At 37.0% G+C, this 22,648-nt stretch overlaps 1 protein-coding gene across 2 annotated transcripts in view; it reads left to right on the top strand.

Annotated features, from left to right (window-relative positions):
- Positions 1–6,091: 6,091 nt before the first annotated feature.
- Positions 6,092–22,648, top strand: part of Polr2G (DNA-directed RNA polymerase II subunit Rpb7) — a 37,892-nt gene continuing 21,335 nt past the window's right edge. The window contains exons 1-3 of one of the 2 annotated variants that reach the window (XM_081758623.1): positions 6,092–6,337; positions 17,805–17,914; positions 20,465–20,624. In XM_081758623.1, coding sequence (XP_081614749.1) covers positions 6,326–6,337; positions 17,805–17,914; positions 20,465–20,624 — 282 coding nt within the window. In that variant the 5' untranslated portion in view covers positions 6,092–6,325. Of the gene's footprint in view, positions 6,338–6,518; positions 6,748–17,804; positions 17,915–20,464; positions 20,625–22,648 lie in introns of those variants that run through there. The other variant, XM_081758622.1, reaches the window with a different exon arrangement.

Genomic DNA, 22,648 nt, shown 5'->3' with positions numbered 1-22,648 from the left:
ATTTATATGGACTGCAAAGTTCAGCAACTGGTCCAACCATATGCCAAGATATTTAAAAATTTCTACTCTGGAAATGGACTTAATACCAATTTTTATAATAGGATTTCTTTCGAAGTTGATTTAGCGTTTGCATCTGCACATATTAACAGTCTTTTTTCTGAGTATGTATTACAAATTGACATTATGTTTTCTATATATGGTTCTATGGGATGTGAATACTGAAAGTAAGAGTTTATCAATAAAAAATCTATTAAACCATATTTTATTTGTATACAATTTGTCCATTTATTTGAAAAATGTACAATATTTAAAATCTGTAGTTCATTGTTTAAAACTATTATTGAGGCAAGTGCTTGTCTATCTTCTCTTATTATTCTATAATTAAAATTTGGAGTTTCAAACTCGTCATTTTTAAAATAGGGTTCCTGTAGACATAAGATATCGATTTTCCACTCTATACTTGTTTGAATAATTTCTTCCATAACGACCTCTGACCGCATCGTGTTTAGTTGTAAAATTCTCAGGTTATTATCCATAAAACTTAAGTATGGTAGGTTTTAACCCAGCAATTGGGCCAGTCATTTTTGTGATTGTATATAATGCGGCCGTAGAGTCGTACAAAATGTATATAAACTCTATTCAAGTCTAAATTTAAATTCCTTCTTGCATAAGCCATGTCTACAAGCTCTAGAAGTTGTCTTGGATTTGTAGGCAAGTTATTCAGACTTAATTCCATTTCATCCTCGTCTTGTGAGAAAGGAAAGACTATCTGATTTCCATTTTCCTTCAGATTGCGAATTATATGTCTCAAGGCTAATCTTAAAATTGCAGACTGCTCTAATCTGGAGAGTTTTAATGTTAACTCAAAGTTATCATATATATTTGCAGGATCAGTGTTATTTGTTCCGTTAATCCTCTCTTGTCCATCTTGATTTGAAGACTGTCTACAGCTGCTGCTGTTTTGAGCTTCTCCCGTCTTCATGATTGTTTTCTGGGCTTCTCGTTCTTCGTGTTTAGAGTTTCCAGAATCCAACGTAGTATTACGACTGATTTTATTCGTGTTCTTTTTCTTCCAATTTCTCTTAAAAATTCCCAAAATTCCGGGATGTTTATTTTCTGTGATGTCAGAGAGTTCCTTCCTTTCACCTCCCTGAAGATCGCTAAGATTTTTATTCTTATCCTGGTTTGTGCCTTCCGCTTCAGCAGCTGCTAGTGATTTATTATTCTCACTTTCCACGATTCTTACCTTGTTTATTTGTTGCTCCTTGTTCTCATATGTGCCCTCTTTGAGATCTTCTATACTAGTTATTTGTGTGGCGACATCTTTACTCTTCTTCATTGTTATCTTAGAAGTATGATTCTCCAACAATTCACTGGTCTCTTCTCGTAATGTAGTATCTGGTTTTCTTAGTTTATAATCGAACTTTCTCAGCTGCCAATCCACTTCAACATATATATGAGTATTATCTGTTATCATTTTAAAAACGAACTTTTGACTCTCAAAACAATAATAATCTTGAAAAACAGACAGCACCTCCATAGGCTGTTTTCTCCATAGACCCATACCTATTGCCGGAATTATTATTTGCTTATATGTTAAGCACCCGTTGTTTTTCTCGAAGAAATTCAAAATTGTTGCTAGATCCTCTAAAAATGTTTCTTTACATGAAACAACGTGTATGAAACTACATCCATATATGTTTGTGCTATATAACGCCTTTATTATTTTTCCCTTTCCATCAAGTATTTCGAGATCTTTGAATTTTGTAATGTCAAATTTTTTGTGAGAATTGGCTACAATTCTTGCAAAACCTGCCGGGAAAGTCTTTAAATTTGGATTTATAAAGTGTAAGATGCATATTCCTTCAATTTTTACATCGATAGTTCCTGGTTCCACAATCAGGGGTTTTGGAATATTTTTTCCCACCGTTACGTCAGGTATATTGTTCATAGCCCAATTCAGAAACTTTTCTTCACTTTTCTTTACATTGTAATCTCTCATTCGTAATGAGTCCCTTTGCATTTTTGAAATATTGTTTCCTTCTAATTTGTTTCTCCTACTTGACATGTTGATATTGTCGCTTATCTCCGCTTGTTTTGTATGCTGTTCTGTCATATTATTCTCAGTTTCCGCCGCCATAATCATACTTGGCTACCTCCCTTTCGTAGAAATACTTATACGTCAAGCAGTCTTTTTCAACCTTTGCGTTGCATTTCTTCTTCTTGATTTGACAGGGGACACATACTTTTGTTTTTTCCAGGTTCTTGCAGGCGTTTTTCTCATGTTTTTCTTCTCCACAATGGGCACATCTGACTTCCTGTGCACGACAATATCGTGCTATGTGTCCATAATCCTTAAACTTGCTGCATTTTGCTACGCTTAAGAATTCCTTTACCGAAAGCGACTCATACATAATGAAAATTCGCTTGTTGTGTACTAACTTCCTGTAAATGTTAAACGGGGCCTCGAGAACTAGATGGCATCTAGCTGCATTTTTTGGGCCAGTTCGAAACTTAGCCTTCATCTCTTTCCCTGCTTGCTCTTTCTCATTCTCTTCCAGGTTTTGTTCAATGAGCGTCTCAATTAGGAAGTCATCGGAATACGTTGATGGTATATTATATACTATAAACTGAGGATTTCTTTTCTTTCTTTGTTCCATTTTGAACTCTTTCAGTAATTCTTTGTTTTTCTGTAGCTTTTCTAAGTCTTCCTTTGTGGCGGTCTCGATAATAAGTGTGTTTCCTGCTGCTCTAGTTGCCATTATTTTAACTTTCTCTTTTGCAGGATTGAATTTTGTAGCCAGCTTCTTCTGAATTTCCTTAGCATCCATCTCTTTTTTGGCTCCTTTAAGAAAGATTGCCGGGTGTTGTTTCTTAACGGCTTCTTTTATTGTCTTTGTTCGTAATGTATCTTCATTTTTGATAGCTTCGGCATATGTCAAAGCTGGAAATTGGTCATGGTTTGATTGTATAAAATTCTGCTTATTCTTCAGTTCATGATTTTCTTTTTTGAGTTTGTCGTTTTCCTCTTTTAATTCTTTTACCTGTTCCTTTAAACATGTAATGATACCCTCCAGTTTTGATTGGTATGCTAGCCATTCCGCATATTTCTTCTTTAACGTTTCTATTTTATACCTGCCTACTTTACTTGATTCGAGCGTATTGTCTATGAACTTTAGTGATTGTTCGTATATTTTCCAATTTTCTTCCTCTTCTTCATCTGTGTCTGTGTCTCTCGTACTTAAAGTGGGTGGTGCTAAATCATTTTGCCTCCTTGGTGATTTGATCCCTGACTGAGAGAGTTGGGCATCCAACATCTCTTCATAACTCCCAAAACTTCCCCTAGCTGTTCTTTCATCCCTGAGACGCGATTTATCTCTGTCCTTGTCCATCTTCGGAAGAACTCAGCCCCTTAATTTTACGGATAACCCTCTCCACTCAAGCGTAATGCGGGTTGTCTATAGGCTGTTTACACAACGCGAAGTAACAATATTATAATATACAGTTTATACAAGTTCTCATTAAACACCTCAAATACTATGCAACCCACCTTACCCCTAAGCCATGCGGATTGCCCAACAACCAGTCATTTCAATCATAAGAACTATATCTTTGTAAAAAAACAAACACGTAATATGAAATATGCATGAAATATGAAGCAATTACGCCTCAAATGTTATGCAGCCACCCTTGCACAACGATCAAGGGGTTGCCTAGTTATGAGTCAAAGTCGAAACTGAATAAATACACTATTAAGCAGTCAATCGTAACAAAATCATTGTTCAGCATTCTTAAGAGTCAATAAACGCACTCGCTTCCTGTTAATCGTTAAAATGTTCAATTCTTGTCACTGAAAGACGCGACTTTAAAACATTCACTCAAGGAATAAAATACAACGTTAAAAGTTTAAAAATTTATAGCGTCTTTATGTCCCGGTAAAATTAAATAAAATTCACATACCTTATGTTCTAGGACCCGCTCTTTCATTCGGTGCAGTCGCCAAACCTCTATCATGAATGGTTACAAAGTTGAGATAACCCACCTTTTGGGGAGGGGTACCACCTACACACTTCACACACTTCACCTTGACACTTTTAACGTCCCGCACGTCAAATAGGAGTGTTCTATGACACGTTTCTCCCGCACTACCGATGGAATACGACGGAGCGAAAAACCCACGTCCGCACTCTTTCAAGTCCAATACTCAATATGATGTCCTGGGGTGTCCAAGTTTGTCGTGGTCGATCCCGACAAGCCTGGACACATCTCATTTTGGGTCGCTGACGACAAGGTTGGCCAACGACAAGCCTGGACACATTCCTGAAGGTGTCCAGGCTTGTCGGGATCGACCCCGAGATGCTTTAACATATCTCATTTTGGGTCGCTGACGAAAGGTCGGCCAACGACAAGCCTGGACACTTTTTGTGTCCAGGCTTGTCGTCGTCCAACCTTGGCGCGGTCCCGTACATGTACATGTAATGTTTTGTAACTTACTTAATAATAATGATGGTGAATCCTCACGAGATTCTGAAGAATCACTGGTTGTAGGTATATATGTTTTGTCATCTTCAGATTCTAATTTTGAAAAAGATTAATTATCTTCATCTCCTACTTCTGATTGATATGTATAATGAAATGCAACTTCAACATCATCATCATCATCGGAAATATAAATCATTTCCTCAGTGTCACTCCATGAAACATCGGAGCTCCACTCAAATTCGTTGGCTGTCACAATCTCACGCTGAATAATTGCTTCTTCTGGTGCCATAGTTACAACGATACTTTATATATTTCATAGCATCGTAAGGAAAAATCTATGTTGACGAAATCAATCACGTGATGCGTTCACAATAATAATGTTTCCACAATGCTCATCCGTCCGCGCATACCCCGCGCGTATTTTTTCGTTCGAGCGTCCACACATGCACCGCGCACCCCGCAACGCGTTTCCGGAACCGGCTGCCAGGGTGCGTGTTCAAACAAGTTTTTCCCGCCTTCCAAAATGTTAACATCCTTAAAACGTATAGTGTTTTCTGTGAATTCAAGGTATACGTACGTCTCTTCGCCTCCAAAAAATATGTACGGCGTCCCCCAGTTCCTAAAAAATTACAATGGGCAAAGAGAGGTAGGGGACATCGTGACGTCATGCCGTTACTTACCGCCCCTACCTTCTGAGATCCAATTTTACCCTGGGGTAATGTGAAGAAAATAAATTGATTGTTAGATACAGGACACTCTGTGCTTCAAAACATTATACGTATTTGCATTAAAAAAAAGGCACACAAACATGGAGAAAACAAAATTCATGAAAGAGGAATCCCAAAACAAACAGTATTATTACACCAACGCGATTGGTGAATTAACTCAACTACGAACAAGTATACTATACTGAATAATTCCTAAATGTTACGATATTCTTTTAAAACCACCTGTATTGTATATACGTATGCAATGGCATTTTCTGATTACCACCCTCTTGTTTCTTTTAGTTCAATATACAGAATAGTCGGGATTTCGGGGGAGGACCGGACCCCCAGGACCCACCCCCGCATACATCCCTGTCGGAAGTGCCCTTGCTGACGTTTATGAACGTGTCCCCACCCTGTCCTCTCTTCAAGCAAGAACGTCCTTTTCCTCATTATAAACTTACAGCATTCTGCATATTGTTTGTAAGAATAATTTAAATTTATGGTAAATATATTTAAGTGTTCTGTTAACGCATTTAAACTAATATATTTTTTTATACTTTAAAAACATCGAACTCCCCTAACTTATACTACTTGCCTAACTTGGTCGAAAGGCCATGTTGGTACCCATGGGATCATCGCTATTGACTCCACATTCTATGGAGCCTTTCAGGGAATTTACATTGGTCTTTCAGTATCTCTAATAGATGTCTTCCCATTCCTCACTACACTTCATTCTCAACACTAGACTACAACCTCTAAAGATTTCTCTCCATTAATTTATTTGTTTTGAAGTTATTGGTGATAATTGCCTGGTAAGTGATTTTCGAATAAAGATGATCCCGATAAAGAAGAAGAAGAAGACAAAAATATATTCAAAAAACGAAAATGAAAAAGAAAGCTGTGAAGGCGGCCTCCGGTTACTATAGTAGTCATGTTGATCTGTGGTCAGAGTGGCAGAAGTGTTAACGAACAGTTCGAAAAAGCTTCCAAATCATGAATAATATATTTTAGTTGAAGTAATTAAGACATCTTCAAGTGTAACGTGATAAAGTGTCATAACCTTTGTTCTACATAAATTTCTCAACTGGAATATATTTACTGTACAAGGCCTGTTTCCGTGAGGAAGACTAAATATGTTTTATCATGTATGTTACAGTACTTGTCAACAGATGTGTTCTAATGTGATTTTTTAAAGATTTCATTTTTTTGAGTATATTTACAATGAGTTTAATTAGTTCAACAGGAGCACTTACAGAACATCAGAATTATTTTGTACATGTTGGCGTGCGATGCACTGCTGTAAAATAATAATAATAAACGAACGTTCAGGTTAAGAATGCCCAGTAATAGTATACATGAGAACACCCTGGTCTGCGTTTCTTCTGTGTTCTATTACCACTTCTACATGAAGTACCATAAATTTTCTACGTAGTGCAATAGTAAGAAGTATTCATGTGCACAAGACATGCGATATGCGTTAATTCCTTCCCCCAGACACATACACATAGTCATAGATGAAGTACAAGGGAACTACACATGCAGATATAAAGTACAGGTGCGTTCTTTTTTATTTTCGTATCACTCGAGAAGTAAATCAAAGTCGCTTTGTTACCCCCTTGGTAAGTTCGTAGATACTCAATGAATAACGATTTTGCTCTTCAGTAGATAGATATATTACGGGTTCATTCGAGCAGACTGGTCTACCGAATAGAAAATTTATAGGTAAAATACGATGTGAAGCATTTTTCGTAAAGGGATGAGAGTGTGAATATAAGTAATTACTTTCAGGGCACAGTATATTGAAATGAATTTATAGTTAGAGTGAAAGAGTTATAAGTGCTCTCTTCCACTATCCTCGTTTACTCGTTTATGCCTATATCGCCCGCCGTTGACGCGCCTGCTCCCTAGGGACGCACCCTTTTGCTGCCGCTCGGGACCCCTGGCTGCGGTACTGCTCTGAATCGGTTAGATAGCATTCGTGCTTTGTAGTGGCCACCTAGCACAAGTTGCTTCGTGTTTTATGCACTGTGGTTTTTATGTCATACCTCTACACTGTATTTATTCCGAGGCCTCTTAAAGTCAAACTGCAAGTAGTAATGGAGTTCCTTATTTAGTGCCTGACCTGCTGAAAGAAATACAAAGCTCCAACCTAACCTGAAAAGTGAGAAATGCGTCAAAATTAGGTAGAACCGTCTGCTCGAGTAATGCCCGTATTACTGCACAAATTAGTAGTACCTTCAATCTCTTAAGGTTGCAAACTACGCATATTCAGAGAATAACGAAAACTGTGATTCCGTATCTTCCCATGTTTCAACCAACTCTAAGACAGTATATGTAAATAAACTGTAGAGGGAGGGTTGGGGCCAAGCCTGCTGTCAAATACATGTCCGTTCTTGGTTCCATCCCAGCTCGCACCAAATGAATTTTGTGGTGGACAAACACCGTCTGCGTGTGTTTTATCGGGGTTTCCCCGTTTCGGCATTACTCGAGCGGACGGTTTTAACAAATTTTGACACATTTTCAGGTTAGCTGCTTTGTATTTATTTTAGCAGATCATGCACTAAATAAGTTTCATTACTACTTGCCGATTGACTTAAGGAGGGCTCAGTATAAAGACAATGTTGACTACAGTGGATAAAACACGAACCAATTTGTGCTAAGTGGCCTCTAAAGAGCACGAATGCTATCTAACCGAGTTAAAGCAGGGGACGCGAGCAGCAGCGAGAGGGTGTGTCGGTAGGGAGCGTGCGCATCAGCGACCAGCGGTGTACGCATAATCGAGGATGGTGGAAGAGAGCGCTTATACATACAATACTTTCGCTATCACTCCAAATTCATATCAGTGTGCTGGGCATTAGTAAAGTGACGGTAATCGCTTATATTCACTCTCTCATTCCTTCACGAAAATTGTCTCACATCGTATTTACCTATAAATTTTCTGTTTGGGAGATCCGTCTGCTCGAGTAAACTCCCCGTTTCCTCCTACTTTCTTCATTCCACTATTTCATTAATTTCTCATCATCGCCGTCTCCTTTAGCCTAGCCCTGCATAATCGTGCGACGTAAAACTTAAGATTTCATTTCAAGTACATGTCCCGGAGACATCGCAATTTACAAAATGCATACAAAAATACTTTTTTCCGTACTAAGTTGCCATATAAGGGGCTACTTACATTCATAACATATGAACTTTTATCATGAAATACACTATTACTGTCTTAGAAAGTGTTTCTTAATGGAGGAGTTGCATTAGTGGGTGTAGATGGACTTAAGTAGAACTGAATACAACTACAATGTGTGCACATATGATATGAAATCTGCATGCAGAGAATACGAATTAACTTCAAAACGCAAATCAGCTTGTGGTAGGTGGCCAGTAAAGTGCACAGATTCTATCTAACCGAGTCAAGGCAGGGGTGCCTGGGCGGCATTGAGGGATTGCGTGTGTAAGGGGCAGGCACGTCTGTGATGGTATATGCATAATCAGATAGTGGTAAAACACTATATGACATAAAAACAAATGTCTTGTGTGTGGAACAGCTTTGCAACACTTCTATGGTCACTTCTTAAACTGCCTTTGCATAGTACATTGTGTTGTACTACGTGGTAAAGGACACACTTTCCACTTTGTATTTCTATATTATCTTATTATACATAATATATTTAAGATCCTGATGTTTTTGTATTATTTGTACACACTATTCTAAAATCAGGAACATTTCTTCCGTGGATTCTGCAAATTTATGTCCTAATAAAATGAGATCCCAACTTTTAATCCATTGCACTACATTTGGTTCAGGTACAACTCCCTTCTTATTGGTTTTCGCTCTACATTTTTGTATTTCCTTCCGTTATTGCAGTATATACGTCCCAGATTAGTTAATAAGACTGTGAGTTTCAAACACCGCCATATTTTGCTTTATTGCCTGTTTACCTAGTATCGGATCAATACGTGAACTCGTATGACCTAGAATTTAACTTGTTTTTTCACCCCGCTTAATCAGCCTGCACTGATGACCTTTCGTACTATTCAGTTATTCTTATAGTGATATTTCGTCTGATGCTGTTTATTTCTCCGTAAATTGGGTATTTCGGGGCTGCCATCTGCAGCAGTTAAGTAAAAAATTTCTTTGTTTCAATCTTTTTTTTATATTATTTATTTATTATTTTTTCTCATAGCTGGAAGTAATTCGTTTGTTCGTGTCCGTGTATGGATGCCAACTGGAGCGGGTTTTGTCAAATTATCTGCCTATCTTCTGTAATCTAAATGTCATAATCTTCAGACTTAAAGGTTTTTAGGTACCGGCTGTGTTTAATAACACCGCAGTTTGTAAATTTTACAAGTTAAATTGAATACGACGTAGAAAGACGTATTTGTAAAGAGCAAAAAAATCAGCGGGCGACTGAGATCATTTTTTTAAAATTAATTTAATGTCCCACAATTATACCCTTTAGGCTAAAAGAGATAAGTGATTAATGAAGGTGATTGATTATGAAATTAATTTTTCTGTGCTCTCACAACGGGAATCGAACCCACGACCACGTGAGTCAAAAACACACTAGCTACTAAACCAGTGGAAAGGGCAAACAAGTGAAGTAAGGTAGTAATATAGCGAAATGACACGTAAACTTACCTGAAATCTCCTTGCAGTAGGCTATCACACATTATTTTACATCATGACCAACTTAAATTGGGGCAGAATTGTGGAGAGTATTAACATCCGCAACGAGTTGCAAAGTTTTGAAAATAAATGTTGCAAGTTACGCAAAAATTGAGCGGAACACAAGCACACTATATGAGTTAAATCTTGTAAACTTTTTCAAAATCATGATTAGAAAGGACTGGTAGCAAAAAGCAGGCAGCGACATAAAGTAGATATTTAGTTTTGATCCAGCTTAAAAATACTGGTCGATTCTTTGGAAAATTTAGATAAAATCTATTAATTCACAAAAGAATAATGTATAATTGTCATCTGTGAACGTAGAAAAAGCGTTTTAAAAAGTTCACTTCGTTAATACTCACAGTTGTAATAAGAATAGAGATGCAAGGGCTCGGAAAAAAACCGGCTTTTTTGGAAAAAAACTCAGTTTTTTCTGCTTCGCTTTTTTGTTTGGGAAATTTTGGGCTTTTTTGAAAATATTGCTTTAAACTGATAAAGCAGACTTTGTTTCGCTTCTCTACAACAAAAAACTCATTTAAATAGTGGTTGATGCAGATAATAATATGAAACCTCGAAAATAAACCATGAATTAAAAAAAAAATTTAAATTCTTAACATATTTACATTACGAATTCCAAAGGATTAATCAATATATGTAATAATACAGTATGTTAACCTCTTATATACAATAAGTACTTCAGAAAATGATACACAATTGAACTAGCAAAATTGTATGTAGTATTTTTACTTCAAAATATCACACACCCTCTTTTTGAAGCAACATAAAGAAAAACATAAGAGAAATCTGCACATCAAGAGCTTCGTTTCGGGTGGTTCTCTACATTGTTGAAATTTTTCAGTTAAGTTTTAACCTTCATATACATTGTATGAATATTTCGAACAAATTTTTCACTGTGATCTTGAAGCTTTGCTGGCGTCTACTATTAATCCAATGTTCTCGGGATTGCTGCCAGAGTAGGTGTTGCTGTGCTGAGCTTTCGTTACCATACAGCGGCAACATCTTCAGAGCTGTTCAGCTGTTCACACAGCTCTGAAGATGTTGCCGCTGTATGGTAACGAAAGCTCAGCACAGCAACACCTACTCTGGCAGCAATCCCGAGAACATTGGATTAAATTTTTCACTGATTGATCACATACGTAATAATATGTTACCACCTATCAGGTGCTTCGGATCTGCAAAATCGGTAACGCTCCAAATTCTGTAATGCACTGACTGTTCCTTAATCTTGTTCAGAATCGGGAAAGTATCGAATTTTCTGTTCATGGATCATATACGTAGTAGACGGTTCATCTGAGCGTATAGTTTTCTAGGCTGTAGAATATATAACCACTATCACGGTTTACCCAGTCCTGAAGGTTTCTGAATTTTTAACAAGAAAATTCAACATATAGTTACGAAACTTTTTTATATAAAAAAGAAAAACTATGGAATACATTTAAAAAGAGTGGAAGAATCAATCACTGTTCCAATTCACAAGAAAGACGACAATTTTGATTGTAATAATTATCGAGGCATTTCTCTTAACATTCTATTAATAAGATTAACCCCACACGCAGATGAAATTATTGGAGATTATCAGTGTGAATTTAGTCGGAATCGACCAGATATTTCCCATTCGACAAATACTCGAAAAGAAATGGGCATATATTACCCAGTACATCAACTGTTTATTGATTTTAGAAAGGCTTACAACTAGGTAAGGAGGGAAACATTATACAACATTCTTACAGAATTTGGAATACCGAAAAAGCTAGATTTATTAAGTATTTAAATAAATTCCAAAGTAAAGTCCGAGTAGAAAAATGCGAGCTTTCACGTCGAGATTGGCCTGAAACAAGGATAATCGTTATCGCCGTTATTATTCAGCTTTGTTCCGGAGTACGCTATAAGAATAATCAAAGATAGGAATCAGGGCCTAGAGTTGAATGGTATTCACCAGGTTATGGTATATACTGATGATGTAAATATGATAGAACGATCGAAAGAAATGCAGAGGCCTTATTAAACGCTTGCAGGGACATGAGTAAATGCAGAGAAATCTAAATACAAGGAAGTTACGGCAAATAATGAATGCGTTAAAATATCAATTAATACTTTCGACACAGTGGATACTTTCAAATATCTTGGATCAGTATTACCAGACCAAAATCATACCCACAAAGAAATTAAATGTCGACTAAAATCAGGAAATTCTTGTTATTATTCAGTTCAAAATATTTTGTCGTCGCGAATTCTGTCAAGGAATTTAAAGCTTAAAATATATAAAATGAATCATGCCTGTTATGCTTTATGGTTGTGAAACATGGTCGCTTACGCTGAGGAAAGAACACAGACTGAAATTATTTTAGAATAAAATTCTGAGACGAATAGTTGGACCCAAGAGGAATGGGAATGGGGAATGGCGGAAACTTCATAAGGAGGAACTACATAATTTATACGGTTTACCAAACATCGTTAGAGTCATCAAGTCTAGGAGGCTCAGGTGAGCAGGTCATGTAGCCAGAATGGAAGAAAGTAGGAACGCTTTCAAAGTTTTAACTGGAAATCCAATCGGGAAACGTCCATTAGGAAAACCTAGGCCCAGATGGGAGGACAATATTAAGATGGATCTAGCAGAAATAGGAATACAGAGTAGAAACTGAATTGAATTGGATAAGGACAGAAGACAATGGAGAGCTTTTGTGGCCACAGAGAAAGAGAGAGAGAGAATACATTTAAGTTAAGCACAACTGCACAACAAACATGAGTGAGTGGTTAGCTTTCGCGCTTCTATCGTGAAGTCCGGGATTCGACCCCGCATTCGACCATTTTGACAAAAGTTTTTCTTAATTCCATCTGTGAATGTAGAGATAGTGCTTGTACTGTGAGTCCTGGCCGACTTACTTTATAATCGTTTTTAAATCTTTGTTATTATTAATTACCAGCAGTGATGGGTTTGCGAAGAGGGTTAGGGTGGGGATGTCTTTCGGATTGAAGCCTCTATCCCGAAATTAGGGAATTTCTAAAACAAACTAAATATTAGTTTTGCCTTTACTCATAAACTTTAAGCTGTCCTCAAATAAAAAAAAATAGGAATTTTTAGAAAACTAAGCATTAATAAGAAAAGCCCCTCCCAAAATACTTTTCTAAATCAGCCACTGATTATCAGTATAAAATGGTCTTCAAAGTTGTATCTGGAAGATTATAACTCAATATACAAACGAAACGAAATATCTGTTATGCTTCTACTCATAAATTTAAGCTCCTCTTAAATAAAAGTTAGGAATTTTTAGAAAAAAACAAACATTATTCAGAAAAAAAACTCTCCCAATTTTTTTTTTTCTAAATCCGAAACTGATTATTTCTATCAAATGGTATTCAAGGTTGTGTCCGGAAGATTATTTTTAAATCATTGCACAGCTACAGTATAGCGGAAATGTGGAAGTACGCTCTGACAGACATATTGAAAAACGTACGCTCTGATGAATATATTGAAAAACATAAGTTTAACTATGTGCTAGAAGCTAGAGTTTTAAGCTCTAAGAAGTGAAGCACGGATGACTAAAAATAAATGATCTAGAGAAGAAAAAATGTCGATAATTCAGAAGTTAAAATAAAGTTAAATAACTTCTAAAATGGCCCTCAAACACTACGTTCTTTATGTTTACTTTAATTCATAAACCATGTGCTCCATCCATCATGATGGTGAATTCCAGAGCGAAATATGGCATTCAAATCATGGAATCTTATTTAACTTTAGAGTATACTATAAGAAAGCTATTTAAACAGAAAAATCATGAAAGTGAAAAAAGCCAAAATTTCCAAAATTCTCGTTTTTTTTTTCAAAAAAGCCTGCTTTTTATGTGCAAAAAACCATCGATTCAAAAAAGCCGGCTTTTTTGCATCTCTAAATAAGAACCAGCTTGTAGTGACCACATGTTTATCGCACTAGTCTTCTTTCGTCATATACCTACTATGCTTGCTCCTACGATCTAGCCCTGCGCAAGTACTCCAGTTTTGCCAGTTTTTCAATCTGAATAATTTACAAACTAGTAGTGACCATCTGGCACAGCTTGGTGTGTAAATTTCGAATTTGTCTTTTTGGATCAAAAGATCCAATAAATTTCAGGCAAAAATGTTCTTGTAGTCCTTATATCTGCAGAACTACATACAGAGTAGCCAAACCCAAACTATCACGTAGCTCAATATGATGTACTTATTCTTTAGAAAATATGAAAAGTTACTTTAGGGGCAGTTCAAAAATTTGGCATCCCCTGATCCAAAAACTAAAATACGCTGAGATCGGAATCGTTTGATGCATTTTTTTTAATCATACCTAAAATTGTTTTATGCTTATACTCTCGATCGCTAGCTCCTATACAAAGTAGATATTATCATACCACTCATTGCAAAAATTTTGGAGAAGTATAAGAAGATAATTTGTGATAGAATTGTAATTGTCAAACCATTATTTTTGAAATGAAAACTTAAATTTCTATATTGATAAATGGAAGAAACAACCAGTTTTCAACATCAATTTCTTTATAGGTGCAAATTGAGTGATACATAAAATGTGTAAGAATGCACGAACCATGACTCTAACGCGGAATCTTCGGCGTAACGTGTGGATGCATTAGCCACTATGCTAATGAGTCCGCTCCGTAAACAGCTATATACTACCGCACCCTTGAAACCGAATGTATAATACACCTATCAGAGGTGTTCAGAAGGTGGCCACTAGATTGTCCAAGTACAAGAAGTTTTGGTACATACCATGTAGTCTGAATAAACTGCGACCTCAAGAGTGAGGGAACGTATGACTGTTTGAGAAACTTAGTGGGTAGCGTAGTGCTTAACAAATCAATGTGGTACGCCGAAGATCACGGGTTCTACTCTCGGTCCAGTCTACTTTTTCACTTCTTGTACATCATTAAATTTATAGTTTATCGTGCCACAATTATGTACCGAGGCTAAGAGACTGTGGTGATGAAAATTAATAAAATGATGAAATAAAGATAAAGGAGGAAAGAGAGACCCGATGTTACACACGGTGTTCATTCACCGCGAAGTTCACTTGGCATGAGCTGAGATTGAACCAGGGACCTCACACTCTGAGCCACTGCAGCCTCAACAATTATTTATGGTGGTCCCAAAGCTTCACCTGTGCCAAATGGGTATTGTTATATCGCTCAATGTAAATATTCTGCAGAAGCATAAGAAAGTAATTAGTGAAAAGATTGTAATTTTTAGCAGTTATTTCGAGTGTCATTCTGAAACTTAACCTGTACGGGTTTTTATTTCTATTTAGTCTTCGCATCACATTTTCGTACAGTTACATACTTTGCGTTTCGAAATTGGACAATCGCTAAGAGGATACGAAAATTAAGTAGGCAACGCAATGACTCAATGGTCAAGCGCTCACTTCTGCTACATGGAGTCTCTGGTTCGATCCCAGGTCCCACCAGGTGAGCTTTGCCGTGGACAAACACCGTGTGGGTGAGTTTTCTGGAAGTTCTCCCACTTTCTTCATTCCACCATTTTGCTCATTATCATTACCACCGTCTCCCTCAACCTTGAAGCATAAAGATGTTCAACTTTTTTTTATCGTTCGACATTCCATAGTAATTATCTTATACATTTAGGATAAACGGAAGCGAGTAATTAATAAAAATAAGTTGATGTAAGAATTACTGGAGGAATAATAACGTACGAATTAACAGTAGAATCCCAAAGAGAGCCGCGAACAAGATGTTAACCGTAAACTTACATGACCTGGGATCAAATCAAGGACAGATTGCATCAGAGGTTAATACTACGTGCCTTTTGATAGGATACGAGTTGCTAAAACATAAGGACTGCTTTTTTTCTACTTTTTTGTTTTCCGAAGAGAAAAGCCGATGATGACATCTTGGCTCAGTTGCACGTCTTGAACGTTTGTATTCCATTAAACACCAATCGTATTTCGCTAATCTGAATAATTTTCCAGGATTTATTCTCTGTTAAATTGATTTTACTGAATGAACTTTCTAAATTACACCATTCATTTGATATCTTCCATTAAAGGTATTTCTTTATCACGAATAAGAGAAGCAACGAATTTCTTCGTATGATGTAGTGCATGCTAGTATATATAACCACATCATTATTTAATTACGTATTTGGAGCAAAAATGGGTTGAAAGTGTTGCTAGAACATAAATTTACAGAAAAGTCTGGATTGGCTGGGATTCAAAGCTTGATCTTCCTCCTTCTAGGCAGTTACTTCAGAATCAATTGAAGGGTAAGGGGAAAAAAACAAGGAATGTCCATGTGTGTGCTTTAACGGGTGCTCTGCCCTATCTGTTGATGACCCTTGGTACTATTTGACTAGATATGCCATGCGTGCGTAGATGTAGAAATCTCCAAGGAAAGAGGAAAATGATTTCACTAACCTTATTCATTTTCTACGCGGTTTTCAATATTAAAACATAGTTTTCTCGAAAATACAGTTTTGTGACATTCCTTCTTTTTCCCCCTTACCCTTCAATTGAACTTCAAGGGTCATGAATCCGTTTCAGAACCATGTTGGCGAGTTCCAAGACAATTTTTACCCTATAAAATAATAGAATTTTTTGGTACCGAGTTGCATTTACCTCGAGTGCGTGGGGTTCCTGAGAAGATCTCCGGCCAAGCTAGTTTCTGATGAACAACATCGTGTCCGTGGGTTTTCATGGGCTACTCCTGTTTTCTCACACATCCTCATTCCATCGATTCTTTCATCGTTTACTTGCCTTAATCATCCGTCTCTCTCAGCCTAAAGGCCATAACAGTGAGACGTTAAACTGAAAGATCATTTCGTTCCACGAACTCGAATTTTTAAGTTGATTTTAACGGTAAATACACTGGATTTTAAAGTAAAATATTTTTTTTCTTTTTCAAATAATACTTGAATAAAAATGAACGTTTTAGGGTGCTACGTATTAAAACACAAATCGGAAAGGAATAAAATTAGCAGCGAAAATTAAACGAGGTATTTGCTACAGGTTCTGACAACGAACTGAAGGACAAACCGTAGGGGTGGCGCAAGCGCAAGGGAAATGTATGTACAAATACACGAAAAAACCGTGTTGTGCGTTCAGATTCCGGAGGCAATGCGATATTATTAAATTGTTAAAGATCTATAAGCATCCTATAATACTGTAAGAAAAATAGTTTAACGTCCTACGATTATATCCTTTAGGCTAAAAGAAATGGATAATTAATGAAAGTGAATAATTATGGATTTAAATTTTTTGTGCTCTCCCACCGGGAATCGATCGCAGGACTACGTGCATCAAATTTACACGCGCTAGCTGCTAGACCAGCAGGAAAGACCCTAAAAGAAAATATCAGCATACAAAATAGTCTTATGTTAACCCGATGAAGAGTACCCTTGGGAAGTACTGGAAATATTGGCTAAAAAACATTGAAGAGAACATCATTCAAGTTAATTGTAATTATTAGTGCACTCTGAGACAGTTATGTTTAAAAAAAAACAAATTACAGTATTTACGTTGCTCAAAGAACTATACTTTTGCGAGTAAGTTCTTTTGTTATTACCATTACCTAGATTTCAAATACATAAACGTTGAGAGATCATTCATCTATACACCAAAATCATTAAAGTCTTCCACACTACTTTAGTCGTGGTACTTCATGTGTAAATTAATGGTAATTTGAAGACAACTTAGGCTATCAAGCAAGGAAATCTAAGGAAAGATCGTCTTCAACTAACAATAGTTATTTTTGCAAGGAGGAAGATTTGGCAAAGTTCTTCGAGCGACATAGTGTTTTCTTTAATATAGTGACGATAGCGAGAGTATATCGATGAAATTGTTTTGTTTCATTCACTAATTTAAGTAATAGCTGTGTTTTAGCGCTTAGTAAGGTAAGAAATTTATGTTTAAATATGTGTTCTTGTATATCTTCTTACAGATATCATTAGAGCACGAAATCCTTCTTCATCCACGGTATTTTGGCCCACAGTTACTTGATACTGTGAAACAGAAGCTTTTCACTGAAGTCGAAGGAACTTGTACCGGAAAGTTAGTATTTTCTTTCTTCTTTTTATTTTTATGTACAAAGTGAGCCATAAAATAGTAAGACCTTCGTTTTATTATATAATATGTGTATCTTTTAACACACATTCTATATGTAGTTGGGACAACGATTTCACATATATGAGGCAAAAGTAATAAGTCACGCGAAATATTTTTTCTCACGAATGGAGGATAACACAGAAAGTTGAAGATAGACGTTGGAAAATACACGGCATGTACTAAGTAGTGGTATCACCAAAAGAAGACTGGATGAAAGAGGCTCCTGTAGGAAGAAGCAAAATGAGGCAACCAGTCAAAATTGATTCATTTTGGCATAAGCAAAAGTTACACAAAACTACTTATACAGGGTTGCAGTATGGGTCTCACAGGTTTTCCACGGTGTTTAGCTGCCTTCAAGTAGTTTCCAACTTCATCGACGGTTCGTTGCCAGCGATGGAGAAGGTGCAGAAAATCATCTGCTGCATATCATTCCCTAACGTGAGCCACAGTTGCTCTCAAAATATCCGTTTTGTTAGCGAAACTTTTCTCACGCAAAGGCTGTTTCACTTTGAGATGAGATTACAATCATAAATTGAGATGAGGCGAATATGGCTAGTGGGGAAGCACTTCCCATGCCACCTCTCTAAAAGACATTTGACACTGTCAGCTGTCTGAACTGTCGCATTATCTGTGTGGGGTAATGGCGGTGTTCTTCAAAAGTTCTGGCCGTTTGGTGCATACTGCACGACTCAACTGGAATACTAAAAAAATACCTATAATACTTGCATTGTTAGTGTTCCCTCATGCACTGGATAGCACACAAGAACATCTTGACAGTCTTAACGCCAAAATGACCATGATTTTTGTTGGTATAAGTTTTTGTTAAACCGTTTTGGGGACTTATGATGATGTCGTTCACTGGACTGTCGCTTGAGTTTTGGTTCATATGTATGCATGTTTCTTGTACGACAATGATGCGATCAAATGTTACATTCACTTCCTCCTGCAATGTCTCCGGATTGAGGCGACATGGTTTATAGCGAATCAACCACTTCTGTACCTCACGTGATTGATGTGGTACTAACTTTGCACAAATTTTCCGCATGTTCATGTTCTCGTAAATAACGTGAACTATCTTCGCCGGAATTGCCATGTTTACTTTCCTAATTCGTCAAGTGTCCAGCGCCTATCATCAGATAAATACTGTTTCACCAGCATCACCCGTACAGCTTTATTAGTAGACAAAGGATGCCCAGTGCGCAGCAGATTGGCAGTCGACACTATCTGTTTGAAGGGTTTGCTCGTCTCGTCACTGTTTGATAGAGCAGGGCACACGCATTTAGCACTCCCCGTACTTTGTATAGCATTCCTGCTGCGGAGAAATTCTATCTTTACATATGTGACGTTGTTCACACTTCGGGACCTCCATTCCAGACCATTGTCGCTCTCTTAACTGAACATCGGAGTATGCTCAGACTTGCAGCTCTGCTCACATTCACCGCCACATGCTTTCCAACGTCTGTCGTTGATTTTTTTGTGTTATCCTCCATTCGCGAGAAAACAATAAAATAAAGTAGTTGGAATGGTTCATGACAGTCCGTATTAATAAAGATAAACTATAAACGCTTCATTAGATAAGGAGGTGAAAAATTGGATTTGATTGAATTAGAGTTTTAGCGTTCCGTTCAGCAGTCAGATGTGGACCTACAGGTTAACGTGGGATACGAATCACATGAGTTCTCGCCGGGAATCGAATCCGGGTTTCCCACCCAAAGGTGCGTACGCTGCTTAGCCACGAGCAAGCTCCTAACTCATACAGGAACAGGAGAAATGTATCAAGGGTATCTCATGTGGACACATCTCTATTAAATGGCCAGATGCATCGACCATGAATTTCTGTGGTTTTGGTCTATTAAAACGAAATATCACAAAACGCCTAGCCACAACACTTGAGGAACTCTGAAAAGTATTCAAGGACGAATAGGGTAAACTGGATCAGGCTGTGCTGAATAGAAGCCTCCTTCAATTGAAACTCCGATGTCGTTCAATTGTTCATCGTCAAGATCATCATATTGAACTTGATTGGTGGTGGAAAGGGATTTTACAACCTAGGGCAGGCGGATGGAAATCACTACCGTACGGATGAAACGACGTTCAGTATGTAGCTACAAAACAGATGCACTACGGAAGAGATGAAGAGTGCATGAAAACAGTTTACAGATTTTCTTTTGGTTATTTTAACGTATAAGAAGTTTTATCTATTGTTGACACTAATTAACTTTAAACGTGATGGTAAATATAAATTGGAATGGTTTCTGTGTTCATCTTCCTTTCTGTAGACTATTAGTGTAAGATAAACTTTTTATGTATTTATTTTTGTGGTTGTAGTGTAATGTACTTTGTTATGCTTTTTACTGTTATTCGTTATTGTCGTATTGTCATTCGTTACACCCAAAAATTGTGTGGTAGAAGTTTTTTATAAATTTTGTGTAGTACTTCTTCATTACATATAACATACTTTGTAAATTTATGTATTTATCTACCCATTTCTTCCAGATATGGCTTTGTTATTGCTGTTACCACTATTGATAATATAGGAGCGGGCATTATTCAGCCTGGACAAGGATTTGTAGTATATCCTGTAAAATATAAAGCTATTGTATTTAGGCCTTTTAAAGGTGAAGTCTTAGATGCAGTTGTAACTCAAGTAAATAAGGTGAGTGTATGGACCGTGGAATTTGAAATTTATTCCTATTATATCTGAACTTAATATTGTCGCATGAAAACCAGAGGAACGTAACTCCATTTTCGCAGGTTTACAGGCGAGAGGACAAAAATATTATTTTCTTAGAAAGATGTGTTTTTAATGAGATGTTAATTGTGCTAGATTAGAACAGATGATCCACAAGGGGAACAAATGGCGTTATATTCCATTTACATCAAGTGGGGATTTCAAAATTATGTCCAAACATGAAGAAAACGAAAACCGCATTTTTGGAGTTACGTTCCTCTGGTTCTCATGCGACGATGTGATAAGGGAGATTTTTGGATAAATTTTTGTCAAGGCAAAATCTTGATAAGCCCGAAGTGTCGTGAAAGAAAATGTCAACTTAAGACACGAATTGATTATATATAGGGTGATTCAGGAGAAATGTCAGATAATTTATGAGGTGATTCTACATGCGAAAATAAACCGAAAAAGTCCTATAAACCTGTCCGATTTTCGATCGTTACGTAACTGGAGCGGGTTGAAGACTACATACATCCATGAATGATTTTGAAGACAAGTGTGAATGTTACTTACCAAAATCCTGTGTAGGCACAGTGGTAGGTAGAATAATGGTGAAGCAGATGACTGATCCATCCTACAAGAGATGTTCAAAAAGTCCCCCACCCATCTTAATGCACTTGTCAACGCGTTGGATGGTGTGTTGTGTTGCACACCGAACATCATCTCGGCGGGCTTTAATGCGGGCAACAGCATCGGTGATGCGAGCGATAAGTTCTTCACGTGTATCCACCTTCGTAGCGTACCCATCCTCCTTTAACCAGTCCCATAAACAGAAGTCTAATTGGGTTAGATCGGGTGATCTGGGAGGCCAGTTTATGGTTCCGCCACGGCCAATCCACCGTTGAGGAAATGTGTTATTCAGAAACTGGGATACTTTTCTGGACACAATGGACTTGCTCAATTAAACAACACTCAAGCACGACAGGCACACGGCCTCACGACTGCTCACTCTACCAACCCACGATTGCACATAGGGTGCGCTTGCAGCTATTACCTCGATGGGACGTCACAGTGCTGCCATCTGTTGGAGAACCCTCACACCTCTTGTAGGATGGATGAGCCATCTGTCCCACCATTATTCTGTCCACCACTGCGCCTGCACAGTATTTCGGTAAGTAACATTCACACTTGTCTTCATAATCATTCATGGATGTATGTAGTCTTCAACCCGCTCTAGTTCCGTAACGATCGAAAATCGGACATGTTCATAGGACTTTTTCGGTTTATTTTCGCATGTAGAATCACCTCATAAATTATCTCGAAAACTATGCGTTCGACATAAAGATCTGTTCCACACTTTTTCCTCCAAGTTGCACCTTCAAAGTGAAATCGTAAAATATATACCAGGCCCGAACCTCATCTATGTTGAAAATTTTTGTCGAGATCAGTCTGGTAGTTCAAGATTTGTTAAGTTATAAATATAGTGTCCTTCATTTTTATATATTGTATATAGATAATTTGTCGCCCTAGAAAACAGGTATTTGTTTCCAAACAAAATTTTGTACATAAAGCTTATATTAAAGTTTGTATTTGAATATTCAGAAATAGTAATTATATGTTTTAGTGCATGAGTATTAGTGGAATTTACCTACTGCTGTCTCTTTTAAGAAATAATTTGGTTAACATTAACAAAATTTCACCAGATCAAAGAGTACATTAAGAACTCAGTTTCATTAAAGAGCCCTATTTGTTGCAACAGAAACGCTTCATGATGGTAGATTTGTATGGAATTGTAAAAGTTCTGTAGTTAATGCACAACCAGAAGTAAACGACTGAAAGGCACATAAAGGAAATGAGTGCAGACTATTAATTTTTATGAATAACTACTACAGTTTTATTTTCGAATGCTTTTTTTTTTTTTTTTTTTTTAATCACAATATTAAAATTTCTCAACTTACATTTTTCACGCGTTCGAATAAAAAACAACGGTTCCATTACTAGTAAAACTA

Source organism: Thermobia domestica, chromosome 5 (assembly GCF_964235325.1).
Source record: "Thermobia domestica chromosome 5, izTheDome1.hap1.1, whole genome shotgun sequence".
NCBI lineage: Eukaryota > Metazoa > Arthropoda > Insecta > Zygentoma > Lepismatidae > Thermobia > Thermobia domestica.
Note: the sequence above shows the minus strand (reverse complement) of the source record. Positions and strands in the feature narration are given on the sequence as shown.